Raw genomic sequence first — 16,444 nt, 5'->3', positions numbered from 1 at the left:
TCCTTACCTATTAGTGCTATTGGTGATATTTCTCCTTCTTTGCCTAATGTCTTTGTGTCTCCTAATCTTTCCACAAATCTCATATCCGTTGGCCAATTAGTTGATCATGATTATAATGTCCAATTTTCTCGTTCTGGTTGTGTTGTGCAGGATCAAGTGTCAGGGAAGATCATTCTGAAGGGACCTAAAGTAGGACGACTCTTTCCGCTATGCATCCCACCTTCCACATATTGTCCTGTTTTTTCTCTAGTTTGTGTTGATGATAGACAACTAAATAAAATGTGGCATAATCGTTTAGGCCATCCAAATTCTCATGTACTTAGTACCTTGTTTAAATCTGGTTCTTTGGGCTATAAAAACTCCCATGTTTCATTTGATTGTACTACCTGCAAACTTGGTAAAAGTAAAACTTTACCATTTCCTCATAATGCATCTCGGGCAAATCATTGTTTTGACATTATTCATAGTGATGTTTGGGGGATTTCTCCTATTGTATCTCATGCAGGTTATAAGTATTTTGTCACGTTCATAGATGACTACAGCCGATTTACTTGGGTATATTTTCTTCGGTCTAAAGCAGAAGTTTTCTCTGTTTTTCAACGTTTTGTTTCGTTCCTTAAAACTCAATTCTCTGCTCACATAAAAATTTTAAGATCAGATTCTGGAGGTGAATATATGTCTAACACATTTCAAAGTTTTCTTCAAAATGAGGGAATTCTATCTCAGCGTTCTTGTCCTTCTACACCACAACAAAATGGTGTTGCTGAAAGAAAGAACCGTCATCTTCTTGATGTTGTTCGCACTCTTTTGCTAGAATCGTCTGTTCCTCTTCGTTTTTGGTGTGAAGCTCTCTCCACTGCTGTTCATTTAATAAATCGGTTACCTTCTCCTACTCTCCATAATGTTTCTCCTTTCTATAAGTTGTTTGGGTATTCTCCTTCTTACTTTAATCTCCGTACTTTTGGTTGTGTTTGTTTTGTACATCTTGCTCCATGAACGTCACAAACTCACTAATCAATCTGTTAAGTGTGCTTTTCTAGGTTATGCTATTAATCAAAAAGGTTATGTTTGCTATAATCCGCAGCTTCGTCGCATTAGAGTTTCTAGGAATGTAGTCTTCTTTGAAAATCAGTTTTTCTTTCCCTCTTATGTTGCACCATCATCTTCATCTTTTTCCTTTATGCCACAATTTTTAGACTCTTCTCACACTATGGAACGGTTCAAGCCTGGTTTGGTGTATACAAGACGTCGTCTTCCTTCTGGTACCCTTCCTGATTCTGCTCCGACACTTGATTTTGTCCCTCCGCCGGCACTTGATCCTGTCACCTCTGTTCTACCTCTTCGTCGGTCCACTCGATCATCAAAACCTCCTGATTGGTATGGCTTCTTTACACCTATTTCTTTATTCACTACATTGTCGTCTATTTCTATTCCTTCTAGTTATACCCAGGCTATGGAACATGACTGTTGGAAAAAGGCAATGCAAGAAGAACTACAAGCACTTCAAGAAAATCACACATGGGATATTGTGTCTTGTCCTCCCACGGTAAAACCTATTGGAAGTAAATGGGTGTTCTCTATCAAACTTCGATCTGATGGCTCTTTAGATCGCTATAAAGCTCGACTGGTCGCTCTTGGTAATAGACAAGAGTATGGGATTGATTATGAGGAGACATTCGCTCCTGTTGCTAAGATGACTACAATTCGGACTATCCTTGCTATTGCTGCTTCTCAATCTTGCCCATTGCATCAAATGGATGTGAAGAATGCTTTTCTTCACGGTGATCTCAAAGAAGAAATCTATATGAAACTTCCTTCTGGTATGCTTCCTTCTTCCTCTTCTGATGTTTGTAAACTTCGACGTTCCTTGTATGGGCTTAAACAGGCTCCTCGGGCTTGGTTTGAGAAGTTTCGTACTACTCTGCTTAAGTTCTCCTTTACGCAGAGTGAATATGACTATTCTCTCTTCTTTCACAAGTCTACTATCGGTATCGTTCTCCTGTTGGTTTATATGGATGATCTCATTATTACGGGAACTGATCATGAGTTAATTATTAAGTTGCAAACTGCGCTCCATGCAACATTTCGCATGAAAGATCTTGGACAACTCACATATTTTCTGGGATTGGAGGTTCATCATCGATCCAATGGCATTTTTTTAAACCAACAAAAGTATATTCAAGATTTAATCAAATTGGCGGGTTTAGTTGGAACTACTTCAGTTGATACTCCTATGGAAGTAAATGTCAAGTACAGGAAAGATGAAGGAGATCTCTTGCCTGATCCCACTCTCTATTGGCGTTTGGTAGGCAGTCTTATTTATCTCACCACTACTAGACCTGACATTTCGTATGCTGTTCACCAGGTCAGCCAATTTATGTCTTCTCCTCGTCATCTTCATTTTGCTGCGGTTCGTCGTATTATCCGCTATCTTAAAGGTTCATCTGCACGTGGGTTATTCTTTCCCAAAGCCTCATCTTTACAGCTTATGGCCTATAGTGATGCTGATTGGGCAGGATGTTCGGATACTCGTAGGTCTACTACTGGTTGGTGTATGTTTCTTGGTGATGCCTTAATTTCTTGGAAATGTAAGAAGCAAGATCGTGTTTCTAAATCTTCTATTGAGGCTGAATATCGTTCAATGTCAGCTGCTTGTGCTGAAGTTATATGGTTACGTAGTCTTTTGGACCAGCTTGGGTTTTCCCAACCTACCTCTACACCTCTTCATGCAGACAATACAAGTGCTATTCAGATTGCTGCAAATCCAGTGTTCCATGAACGTACCAAGCATATTGAAGTGGATTGTCATTATATTCGAGAGGCCTTGACCAACAATGTCATCTCTCTTCCTTACATCTCTATTGATTTTCAAGTTGCAGATATCTTTACCAAAGCTATGACTCGACAGCGCCATCAGTTTCTTGTTGGCAAATTGTTGCTGGTTGATTTACCAGCATCAATTTGAGGGGGGATGTTAGTGTGTATAAATATAATTGATTATGTATTTAATAGATTATTCTATACATGTAACACCTAGCTGTTAGGGATCCTCAATTACTCCATGTAAATAGGAAATCTCCTATAATCCCTCCCCCTTTATTGAATATTAATGTAAAGATATTCTGCAGTGCCTATTTAAGAAAAGGGTGTTGCAGAATCAAAGACAAGTCATTCTGAAATACAATCTTGAAGTATTGGATTGAAGTATGTTTTCACATACCGTGATATTGTGACAGTCAATGCATTTATGACACAAATAATACATCTAAATGGCTAAATATGTGAGCTTAGAAGAAAACACAAACATGATGAGAGAAAAAAAAGGAGAAAATGCTATGAGAAAAAGAGAAGAAGGAATTAAGAGAGAGAAGAGAAAGAAAAGAGAGAAATAAGAAGAAGAAGAAGGAGAGAGAGAGAGAGAGGAAAAGCGAAAAAGAGAAGAAGTAGAAAATAAAGAACAACGTCTTGACTTCTCATTAGAAAGATATACTAACTCATATCTTCTTGTTTTGTTGCCTAGGGAAGACTTGTTCATCAAGGAACAATGACATCAACAATGGAAAGAAGAAAGGATGATCGAGAAGGAGGACACAAGCTTGGAAAGATGCGCATGACTTAGCGTTTTTGTCCATCCCTAATAAACCTATAGGCACCCAAAGTCATACCTATAGTTTGGTTGTTTGTCTACACAATATTATTTTGTTTTTCTTTGAGCACAACATCCTTGATTTAAAACTTTTTGGTATATTTTGCATGTAGGTATTTGATCTTGGAGGCAAACCTAAATCCTTTGATAATAAGAGATTTGTCTCTTCCCAGATTCAAATATCATTTTAGCTAGAATTTCTATTTTGGATTATTTTATATTTGTGTTCTTTGACTTATATTTGGGTTTGTTTCTAGAATCTTCTAGAATTCATGGTCAAATTATTTCCAAGAAAGGGATAATGATGAGATCTTTTCAATAAGGAGGGAATGTAGAGGACTATCCATTGATCCAATACAAGAAGAACTTAAGAAGGAATCATTGCAATTCAAAGGACCTATGACAAAGTCAAAGGCCAAAAGCTTGAAAGAACAAATCTCCTTAAAGCTCTTGATGTTCCATGAAGCTTAGAACTCAAAGAAGATGAAGATCATGGCTTGGAGCCCACTTATATAATAGTTTTTAGCTTTTAAAAATATTTTGAGTTTTATTTTTTGTACGTTCTATTTTACTTTTTGTATACTCGTTGGGTGAAGAGTCTGTGTTTGCAACATTGAATTCTCACGTTTGTTATGGGCCCAACGTCTTTGAGCCATCTTTTGTGATACCTAGGCTATATATACTTGCATCACAAACATATGTAAACACTTTTGATAATCATTATATGAAATTTGAATTTATTGAGAAGGGATTCTCTTGATTCTTGTCATAGAACACTAGTTATTATCAAAGATTGAGATTTTTGTGGCAAATTTTCATTGAATCGTCAATATACTAGTTTGTGGCTTCTCCATCTCTTACTTATTTTCACGTTCTTCTTTGATTTTCTTTGTTTATGTTGCTAGAAGAGTCAAATTCAGAAACGATCGTACTCTTTCTTGAATAGGATCGTATCAAAGTTGAAGAAGGTTGCAAGAACTCTTATTATTATATTTATGAAAAAAATAAAGAATGTGAGTTCTTGTTTGAGTTATTGTTGTGAAAAGAACCATGGTCGCCTTTATTCTGAGAAGTATTGGATCAATTGCAGTTTGATTGAGAATTGTTTGAGGACCATGGTGTAGAAGCATTTTTGGCTTCAAGAAATTGTTTAAAAGCTCGATTCTTGTCAAAGTGTTCTTCTTAAGCAAGTAGTAGGGATTTAATGTCTTCGACATTATACGGGTTAAGAGGAGAAGTAACACAGGTGATGAATGGATCATAATTTTCTTAAAGATTGTCTAGAATGACTTTGATATGTTCATTAGCAGTAATTGGAGAACCAACGACAACTAGGATGTCTAAAAGGTAAAATATAATGGTGGGATTTTAAGCTAATTCTTGAGTTTCTTAACCTTTACATGTGTTTGAAAAGTTATTCCATATTTGGAAGGAAGATTCAAGACCCACCATTTTAGTGAGTAAAGGAGTAGTCATTGAAGTGAACATCTTGTGCATAATAAGACCTTGTGATTAATCAAATACTTTGAATAAAGTGAGCTTGATCCATTTTAGAATGTAAAGCCTGTTATAATTATTGTTTAATCATTGAAGGTTATTGGAAGAAGAAAATATTGGAATTAGAAACTCTAAACATGTTTTAAAGAGATTTGAACTCTTGTCCTTTTATAAAAATCAACTATCATGTGTAGAAATTAAGTTTTTGTAATTGTATAAGGATAAAGATAAAAAATACAAAATTAATTTAAAAACAAACATGCATAAATAAGAAACTATAGTAAAAAAAAACAAAGAAACCATTTAAAAACAAAATATAAGATAAAGATAGCCTACAGATAAAACTAAATTTTAATGAAAAAGATAATGTTCAAAATTTCATACAAAAACAATATAATATTTTTGTGACGAGGTACTTTTTAATACTTTAAGATCCAATTTGAAAGGATTTAAAACAAAAAAAAAATCTAAAAATATATATAGTTTTTGGTTAAAGGAGTACAAACAGTGACATAAAATTAAATGAAAATCAAATGGACAAAACAAAGAAGTAAATAACATCTTATCTTTCGTTAGATACTTAGTTGGTACATTATTGACTAATCATTTTTAAAAAAAAAAATCTTATAAAGAATTTGAAGATAAAAGTATTAAACAATTTAAGTTAAAAGTTAAACACAAAAGATATTTAATCTAACACTTATTTCATATATGTCAAATATATATATATATATATATATATATATATATATATATATATATATATATATATATAAATTTTCAATTTCTAATGGGTTTAACAAGCTTCTTGAAGAAGTTAAAAGAAACAAAGCTAAAGAAGTAAGGGTCATGAAAACTTATTCGAAAATTACGTTGAAATCATTTCTATAGTTTTCAAAATTTATATGGTATATTTTGTTAACCATGTTAAAAAGATTTTATTCTACAGTAACGAAATAATTAAATAATTAGGAAATCGATTCCAATAAATTTTGACAAATAATCTTATACCATCTCATATTATATATTACATTATGTTACTATTTTGACTATTTTATTACATTATATAGATTAATAATATTATTATGTTAAAATTAAGCAAAGCTTTAGTATTGACAACCAAAATTTGAATCGTTAGTATATTTACTCAATCAATTTATTAAGATCTTTTAAAACCTACAATCATGCCTTCAATGTATTGATCATCACGTGTGTACTTGTTTTTCACGTCTTTTCGAATGTACAATTTTGAAACAAAATGATTAATTGAAAAAAAAAAGAAGGAATCAAGAGATATATAAGCATAAAAAAAATGAAAATTAAATTTGAGGGTATAATATTTTGATGAATGAATGTGAGAATAAGTGTGCAAAAAGGAATGAGTTAATTAGCGAAAGAGAGATGAGAATGGGAACCGTAGATTTGGTTGCATATTAATGGAAGATGGTTGAGGGAATGAGAAGAATGATGTGGGAAATGAGAAAGGAGAAAGCAACATCACTTCTTCTTCTTCATTACTCTGCTTAATTTCTCACCTCTTTGCCGTCAAAGCTGGTTTCTTTTAATTCCCTGTGTTTAGGTATGTGTTTGTGTTGTGTGTGTGTCTTAATACCCATCACGTCACTGCCTCCTGTTCCCATCACATACCACATTTTGTCACCAAAATCGGTTGCTTAATTATTTACGATCAACTTTTAAACAAAACACTTTTATCTTTATTTTCTTCAAAAAATTATAAACATGTGTAAATCTATAATTTTACATTTTTAAATCAAATAGATATGCATAACTACTGCCAGGTATAATAAATAAATAAATAATTTTACCTTATAAATAATACTCAACTCTTTACTTGAATGGTTTGATTAGGCCTATACCACGTATAGTTAAATCAAATCTAGACATATTTTGGGTGAGTTAATCATTAATTCTTTGTTACCTCTAACATACACCGTAATTAGAAAATGAGATAATGTCTTCCCATGAAAGCAGTTTCATCAGTCTATTATCATATTCAGGAAAGAGTGCATGAAAAATTTAAATCAAAAGAATTTAACCCTGAAACACAAAATTATGAATAAAATAATTTATCAAGATTCTTCTATTTTGTTTATATAAAAATGATAAAAAATTAAGTATGAAGTATGGTTTTAGTTCCTTGAGATGAAATTAAAATTCGTCTCTATCTGAAATTTTTATACATGTTAGTCTTCAAACCATAAAATAAATGAATATAGTCATCTTGACCCAAAAGTATCTTATGTTAGCATTTGGGTTGTTTACTGTTTGAAACATTCACTCTTTAATGTCAAACAATTAAGAGTACGGTTTCTCTGCTGAGATTTGTTGTGCTGTTCTTTGAGAGCACTAAAAACAAATTGTTTTGGTAATTTAAAGATAATTTTAATATATTTGAAATTTTTAAAATTAATGGTCATCAGTGTAATTTGAAGGCACAACAGAGAAATAACAAACAAAAATCAGTAGAGAACCCAAACTCAAACAACTAACATGGAATACATACGTTTAAAAACATTTAAGGTAATTGAGTTAAATGATTATATTTATTCATTTTTAAAGTTTGAAAACTAAAATGTATCAACATTTCGAACATAAATGAATTCTAATTTCACGTCAAAGTTCATAAATAAAAACACACTTAACTCAAAAATTAATGTTTACCTTTTTTTTCCCTAAAATATTATGATAATATCTTGTTTATAGATAATATTTTTCTACAGTTACTTCGTTATAAGAAAACGTATATTTTTATAATTGCATATCTAAGAAGACTTATACACAAAAATACGTCCACAACATAACATTCTCTATGTGAAACTTCGCAATTTTATTTAAATCATATTTCAATAATGCAAATTCCATTTTTGATTTTTTAATAATAACTTTTTTCAATTTTTATGTCTTTATGAAGTATGGAACTCTCACTTCCATACACCTTACTCAATTTATAATAAATTTTAACTTCTATCTTAATAAATGCATTCTTTATACTAGTAAACTTCTTCATTGATTTAACCAGAAACATTGAAATATATATGAACCTTCTTTACTTGTTTGATACTTTACCTCTATAGTTGACAACACATATAAACCGCTTTCAATAAGTTAACGAAAACAACTAACATTTTAGGACTCGCTTTTTTTCATTTTTCAATTTTGATGAAGAAAAGGACAACTTCAAATTTGGGGTTTAATTTTTATATATAACTTTAGCCCATTTGTTGTTTAAACATAATTAATTGTTAAAACATTTTAATTAACCAGTCTATGATATCTTAATTGTCTGAATAAATAGTTGTACTGTTAGGTACACTATGGCCTACTCCAACATTATTTTGAAGAAATTGATAAAAGGAACTAACTATCAATTCGTAGCATTTACAACAAACAAACACCATACACATATTTAGATTACACACTTATGTTGTGTTTTTTTAGTTGGATTTATTGTTCAAAAAAGATAGAGAGGCATGAATTTGCTGTATTGATTTGTGTTTGTTTTCAGCCATTTGAGGGTGTAGGAAGAAACGAATCTCCGAGATGTACAATTTTTCCAATCTCACTTTAAATGAGGTGATTTGAGGATGAAATATGAGATTTTACCATATAAATATAATAATAATAATAATAATGATAATAATAATAATAATAATTTCATCTACTTTTAATTTCAATCATTCTTAAACGATGAATTAAAAGTAGGTGAAAATATTATATTTTTTATTATATTAACTTTTAAAAGCTAACTTTTTAATAAGATTCATCGCAGTACATATTTAAATTTAAATTGTTATAATTAAAAAGCTAGTAGTTGTACTTTAGAAGAGTTCATACATAACTCATAATTAGCCTCTCTCTGGACAAAATTCTAACTCTGACGCTTCATGAATCAAGGAATTTGATGCTGTTCTGGTCAATTCAGACAATAGTTTTGATGTAATTCTAATTGTTTAACAAGAATTTGGGTTTCTTTTTCTATTGTAGGCAAATGGCTTTGGTTTATTATGGATATGGGCAAGTTTTTTAAAAATTACGGAATTAGGCAAAACGTTTTGGGGGTGCACGTTTTCATATGAAAAAATCGTGTAGCCCCCATATGTTTTTGTGGGTCAGCGTGGTCAGAGGCGAAATCGTGTGGGAGGTGAACGTTTGTGGTGGCGTAATCGATTACCGTTTGTTGTAATCGATTACTGCATGCTTTAATCGTGCAGGGGTTTAACGTTTTTTAATCAGTTATCGATTACCGTAGTTTGTAATCGATTACTGAATGTGTTGCAGTTTTCTGGGTATTGTGTAATCGATTACGCACGAAGTGTAATCGATTACATGCGTAATTTTTTGAAAAAAAAAACATTTCACTCGATAGGAAAACAATGATGTATAATATAGTTGAATATGAGAGTAAAAAATAGTGATATTAGTGAAAAAAAAAATTACAATCAATTAAAGTACTAACATAATAATATCAATGTCAAAGTGCATTAAAGAAATACAAAGTTTTTGAATGAAAATAAACATTTGAAATGCATCTAAGATGGAGGAAATTGGCGCCGCACATAAGCCATGTCTTCCTCAAGTTGTCCAACCCGAGCATCTATACTGTCAAATCTTGAACCAACAAAAGCCCAGAGATCGCGGATTTCATGGATAATATCATTAAGCATAGCAGCAGATGCATCCTGGGTAGGCTGAGGCGGTGGAGATGGTGTTCAGTCATCATGAATAGGTGCATCCTGCATATCACGTTTATGAATCCATTCACCATTTTGGTTTTTTACAAAACCAAAGGAATGAATCACTTCAGCACCAATTGGACCTGTTCTCCAATTAATCTCCTCAAATGGTTCATCATCTAGAGGAACATTAAACTTAATAAAAATGTCAGTAATATGATTAGCATATGGTAAAGGGGCATGGTCTTTTAATGCCTTTTTCATCCGATATCTAATCAGATGACCCCAGTTAAGCTGCCTTCCGGTCAACATTGCCCACATTAAGATAATGTCTTCTTCAGTAGCTTGGGCAAGGTTAGTTGATCGGGGCTCTAGGCATCGACATAAGATGTAGTGCAGGATACGTGTTTCCACTCTCATTTGCCCTGCCAGTATTCTTCCTCCAATATTTACATTGTCACGACAAATCATCATTTTTGCATTGTGACTTGAATAATCATCTCTCCATTCCTGAACTATGTTTCCCTCAAAACAGACCCCTTGAGTGCCCAATTGAGTGATACGATAAAACATATCTATATCCATCCTAATTTTGGCATGCTTAACTTCACTAAGAATAACCCCTTCCTCAGTAATTTGTAAGTTGGAATAAAATACCCTAACTAATTCTGGATAATAACGTTGACGATTAGTCAAAAAAGGTAATAATCCCAAGTTGTGGAGTATATCATAGCACTCAAAATTTTGCTCAGCAATAAAATCATCAGGATATTTGGGTTCAAGAATATCTCTGGCAGAAAATTTTGAAGTACACCTCTCGTATTGTGCTACAGAAGAGAAGAGTCTCTGTGGTTGTGAAGGTGCGATTATTTCTTCAGGTTCGTTGACGGCGGGACCACGGCGGCGGCGAGCACCGACTTGAGTCTTGCGTTTCCTTGATGATTATGCCATTTTAGGATGTTTTTGAAGATTTGAATCGGTGGGTTTTGTAGAGAATTGAAAATGAGAAAGATTGCAACAAACGGGAGGTGATTTGGTGAAGATATGAAGGCAGAATGATGAATTCACGGAGGAGAGAATGGAGGCGCGGGTGGGGTTTTTGGGATGCAGCGACGGAGAGAGAAAATGTTGTTTTTATAGTGGAAGACGAGTCGTAATCGATTACAGGGTTTGTGTAATCGATTACGACGTTAAAAATAACATTCCAGGGGCTCCTGAAAGTTGTGTAATCGATTACAGGGTTTATGTAATCGATTACGAAGGAAAAGAATCAATTCCAGTGGTTCGTGGTAGAGTGGTAATTGATTACAGTGTTTATGTAATCGATTACGAATGTAGAAATAAATTTTGGCAAATTCTCCTGTTAATCGATTACGAGGGGGGTTGTAATCGATTACGAAGGTATTGTTTGTGAGGGAGAAAGCAATAACAATGGAGTATGGTGATTGGGACCAATCTTATAATGAAGTTCCCAGATGGTTATTAGCTGCCCAACAAACCAATCCTGGGACAATTTTTCAACTTTCCGGTCCTCCAGTTAATATTGATGCTGAGGATGGAAGTTCCACATACATTATGGAATGTTGCTTCTGGGCATTTGGACCTTGCATTGAAGGTTTTAAGTATTGTAAACCTGTTGTTCAAGTGGATGGAACCTTTTTAACAGGCAGATATCATGCCACCTTGCTAACTGCAATTGCTCAGGATGGAAATAGAAACATATTTCCTTTGGCATTTGCAATAGTAGAAGGTGAGACAAAGGAGGCATTGATTTGGTTTTTTCAACTACTGCGAGAGCATGTAACTCCTCAGCCAAATCTCTGCCTAATTACTGATAGAGGCAAGGGAATTTTGTCAGCCCTACGATCGGAAGAAGTTGACTGGGAATCAGACAATCTTCACTCTGTCTACTGCATACGTCATCTGGGTTCCAACTTCAACAACCGCTTTAAAAATGCCGATCTCAAGAAACAATTCATTAACTTGGGTAAGACGTTTTCCTAACTTTAAATTCCAGATGCACAAAATATTTCCTATACATAATACTTTTTCATTTCATTTTATATTTCTTTTTCACAGCTTATGAAGTCAAACAACCTATCGTGCAAGCAAAACTTTCAGCTATGAGGTCCCAATTCCCACAAGCAGTAGCTTGGATTGATAAAATCCCTTTACATAAGTGGTCTCAGGCTTATGATGGGGGGCGCAGGTACATGCACATGACAACAAACTTGGCGGAGTGCATGAACTTTGTGCTAAAGGGGGCTCGCTCATTACCTATCTGTGCACTTTTGAAAATTACATTTCAAAACATAAATGCTTGGTTTGTTGAACGCGGCTTAAAGGCAGACTCTATGTTAAGAGCTGGACATCAATATCCAAAAGATGTCACAACCTTGCTCCAACAAAATCAACAGAAATCTGCATATTGTCATGTTCAACGCTACGATCGAGATAATTCAGAATTCGAGGTGCAAGAGATATCGAGCCCCCATTACTATCGGCCAAAACCAATCTCATTCACTGTCAGATTAAACGATTGGTGGTGTGATTGTGGTCACTTCCAAGCTAGTCGATTACCCTGTCAGCACGTCATAGCTGTTTGTTCTTTTGGTCACATGCCACTTTCAAATTTTATCGATCCAGTTTACACCCTTGATAACATAAATAAGGCTTATCAAGTCCAATTCCACCCCCTGCGAAATGAGGACTATTGGTCAACATATACAGGTCCTAATTTCAATCCAGACCCCCAAACTAGGCGTAAGGCTTCCGGACGACCTCCAAGGACTAGGATCCATAACGAAATGGATTAACCCGTTACGGATAAGCCAAAAAAATGCTCTTACTGTCGCACTGAGGGTCATCATAGGGGACAATGTCCATTTCGCCAATAAGTTGTACATTTTTTGTTTCAATTAATTTAATTTTCAATGTTTTTTTCTTCTTTCTACAATGTCAAAACTAAGACAATTTTCTATGAACATTAATATTTCTTATGCCTTCATCAACTACAAGTTCAAATACTTGATTCTTTTATGGACCAACAAAACTTTATCAAATGAGAACAAATTATTATGCTCGCCTCTGTATCCAATTCTAATTTAACAACTTTGTTTTCCAAAATTTGTATTGTAATCGATTACAATGGTATTGTAATCGATTACAATTCACTCGAACAAAATGCATTAACCATGTAATCGATTACACTTCGTCTGTAATCGATTACATTACACCCAGAAAACTGCAACACATGCAGTAATCGATTACAGCATGCGGTAATCGATTACTCAACTAAAAATGTATTCCCCCCCACGATTTCATCTAAAAACGTCATCCCCCCCAACGATTTCCTTTCAATGTCGTCCCCCCCCCCCCCCCCCCCCCACACGATTTCCTTTGAATGTCGTCCACCCCCACGCGATTTCGCTCGTTGACAAAATCAGACCGAATAACGTTCGAGGGCTACACGATTTCTTCATAACGAAAACGTTCTCCCCCAGAACGTTTTGCCTAGTTCTGTAATTTTAAAAAAACTTGCCCATATCCGTAATAAACCATACTGATTTGCCTAGAAGGAAAAAAAAACCAAGAATTTGAGATAACAATCCTTGTAAAATTTCATTTAATTACAAATTATCACATGGAAATTTTAAATCTATCATTAACAATCCACTTTAATAGCTTAAATTGCACCAGTGATAAAATATATTCTCACTTGTGATAAAATTCAACATTTTATTACGTGAATATAGTTTAAAACTTAAATTATTAGGAAAAAATATATGTTCATGTTAGGTCTTGGAGGTGGTACAAACTAGAAGAAGCATAAAATTACAAATATTATTTTACCAAAGACCATTAATCTTCTAGCACAAATATGAGATTGTGAAGAAAGGGTTATAACTTTGCTCTCTCAACCTGGTACACAGTAACAGTGGATGAAGTACATGCAACATAAAATTATAAAAATGAATCAACATCGACGTTTTATTGAGAGCATAATTGATGATGAAGTAAACACAGTATAAGGTATGATAAGTTGAATAAGGAATCAAAAATCTGAATGGAGCAACAAAGCTTGTGTAAACTTTTGAGCAGCAGATTCAGGCAAGCATATGCACACAATCATGGAAGCATCACTGCAATCAGCTTCTCCTTCAGGAAGAAACACACAAACTTGAGGGGTGGGTGTTAAATCTATAGGACCAGCATAGAGTGGCCTACCCCACCCAAAATCTGCACATTTGTATATCGAAAACCTGGTCCATTGAGTTATCGTTAGTTTCCCACCAAACTCAAGTTGTCTTGGTCGATCCACTTCGACATAATCCACCGTAGATCTCAAATACTCCTCCGACACACTCTGTCTCGCCTCTCGAACCAACAAGGTTGTCTCAGGTAGCTCTCCATGCACAAGCTCACACACAGTGCTTGTGGTGCATGCAACACACACCACATTGCCATAAAACCCTTCTTTCAGTGGTGGGTTTCTCAGCTTCTGCCGAGCATTCACCGAAAACGTTAACCTTAGCTGGTAATCCAGTGGCCTCACATCAAGAGCTTTCACCCAGGATCTCCATATATGCGCTGCCATGGCATCGAAAGTGGTGCAACCTGCGGCGTCGTACGGCTGAGCGAGAGCTTTCACGCGATTCTGGAACTCGCGCTTGATCCTGTAACACTTCTGAACCGGTTTGGTTTTCCACAGTGTCATGGTGAGGTTGGACCCCTCTTCGATTCTCATGAACTCCAAGTGAGGGAACTTAACCACCGGCGGGTCACGTGGCCGGAAAACTTCCCTGTCCCAACACGGCACGGGGTCGATGACCAGCATCCCTGTTCTTGCAGTGGCGGCCCATGCACCCAGAAATTGCATGGCTCCCATGCCATCGCAGATGCAATGGCAGAGCCTCAACCCGAGGCTAAAACCACCGCATCGGAAAAGGGTCACCTGAGCAATGACCAGCGGCATTTCCAGGACTTTGTATTGTTCTTCATTCGGAAACTTGAAGATCAAAGGCTCCCAAGCCGGGTTCGGAGCTGTGAGGTCTCCTAATTCAGTTAAGGCAACATCAGATCGTGCCTCAACAATGAGTGCTCCTTGCTCTGGTCCGAAAAACACTTCTAGTTTACCATTTTTGGTCTCTCTGAGCCTCCCTGATAAAGGGTAGTAAGGGACTAAAACATCAGCGAGAGCACATTGTAGTATTTTTGTGACAGGTTTCTGGGGAGAACAACCAGTGCTGTGTAACTGATAAAAATACACTGTGGGTGTGAAAACACGAGCTCCGATCATGTCATCGAGATTGGAAAGGTATAAAGTGTCACCTGGTTTAACAGGAATAGGCCTCGATGGCATGACAGAAGACATTCTATCAATGGTTACGGGAATGGTGAAGTGATGGATATGGAGCTCTTGAACCCATGGAGAAGCCATGAGGATAATTTCTCAGGTCATGTGAAATGTGGCTTCATTAATTTGTAGATATAATATTTGCAGAAGCATGAAAAGATGGGGTAGCTTCTCCGATAAAGAAGAAAGATGAAAAGAGACTTGAACTGAACAAGACGGGGTTCTTGAAGAAGATTTGCAGGTTTGAAGTTGGTGACAGATAAATGATATGTTACTTCCCTCACCCATTTACCATCTTTGTATGACACACTTATTACTTCTACATAAATTCATAATCCTTTATAATATTTTAGACTCGTTATGCATGAACTTTGTTTTCTTCAGGGACAACAATTTTCGCATTTCTTAACACAACATAAATATCAAATACGATAATGTGTGTATACTGATACTCACTTACCAAAAATTAGCACTGACAGAGACAAATGTTCTCGCAATTATGAACAAAAAACTAGATTGTTCATTTGTATTGTTTCACACTTTAAGAAGTAAAGAAGCATTTCAGTGTACTTTTTCCGAATCAGTTGTTCTTATTTTCAAGCTATAGTTATTGATTTGTCATATGGATTTTGATGATTTATAGATGGATACAGGAACTACATAAGCTTTTATCAAATACCTAGAAGATTCTGATGTGCACCATGAAACAACTCTACGCATTTGCTAAAATCAGATATCCAAAAATGTGGCTTCCATTTATAAGTAATTAAGGAAGTAAAAGAATTTCCAACTCTGCCATTTAAATAGTTCCGTAACATAACCACCTTTTCATACAAGACCAGGCCATGAAGATTATTAAGTTACATAACATCCTTTTATGATAGTTACGGAATCATAATAATTGAAACAATAATTAAAGCAAGGAAGATTAACTTCAAAAAAAGGATAGATTGTTAAACAGCTAAGATTAGGCCATTAAACATACCTTATGCAGCCTCATAGTTAAAGTATATATACAAAAACAGGTGTTAAAATTATGATTGTTGTTGTTTTGGAAAAATATACAACTTTCATAAATGCTTTTAGGGTCTATGTATAACTAGCCTAAGGGTTGAGTGTTATGCAAAACAACTTTTCCTTGTAATGTACTCTTCCCCCTTTTTTTTATAAATACTTAATTACTGATTTTATGATATCCAAATTCATGTTTCATCAAAGTTATATCCCTTCATGATATAGATTCTCGTAGTT

At 34.7% G+C, this 16,444-nt stretch overlaps 2 protein-coding genes across 2 annotated transcripts; one reads left to right on the top strand and one right to left on the bottom strand.

Moving 5' to 3' along the window:
* Window positions 1–11,268: 11,268 nt before the first annotated feature.
* On the top strand, window positions 11,269–12,653 carry LOC114162873 (uncharacterized). The gene is made up of 2 exons (XM_028046858.1): window positions 11,269–11,824; window positions 11,917–12,653. Exons 1-2 carry the CDS (start codon window positions 11,269–11,271, stop codon window positions 12,651–12,653), a joined length of 1,293 nt encoding a protein of 430 aa, XP_027902659.1.
* Window positions 12,654–13,661: 1,008 nt separating this feature from the next.
* LOC114162872 (HXXXD-type acyl-transferase family protein) lies at window positions 13,662–15,572 on the bottom strand. Its single transcript, XM_028046857.2, has one exon. The coding sequence runs from the start codon at window positions 15,275–15,277 to the stop codon at window positions 13,892–13,894; it is 1,386 nt and encodes a 461-aa protein (XP_027902658.2). The 5' UTR covers window positions 15,278–15,572; the 3' UTR covers window positions 13,662–13,891.
* Window positions 15,573–16,444: the final 872 nt, after the last annotated feature.

Source organism: Vigna unguiculata, chromosome 9, assembly GCF_037176805.1.
Source record: "Vigna unguiculata cultivar grain cowpea cultivar isolate G323 ecotype 2 chromosome 9, ASM3717680v1, whole genome shotgun sequence".
Lineage (NCBI taxonomy): Eukaryota > Viridiplantae > Streptophyta > Magnoliopsida > Fabales > Fabaceae > Vigna > Vigna unguiculata.
This window is presented reverse-complemented; position numbering and strand designations above follow the sequence as displayed.

Excerpts from the sequence above, each read along its gene's own strand:
- LOC114162873 (XM_028046858.1), top strand. The coding sequence starts at position 11,269 with ATGGAGTATGGTGATTGGGACCAATCTTATAATGAAGTTCCCAGATGG. Across the intron at positions 11,825-11,916 it reads GAAACAATTCATTAACTTGG|CTTATGAAGTCAAACAACCT; the intron begins GTAAGACGTTTT and ends TCTTTTTCACAG.
- LOC114162872 (XM_028046857.2), bottom strand. The coding sequence starts at position 15,277 with ATGGCTTCTCCATGGGTTCAAGAGCTCCATATCCATCACTTCACCATT.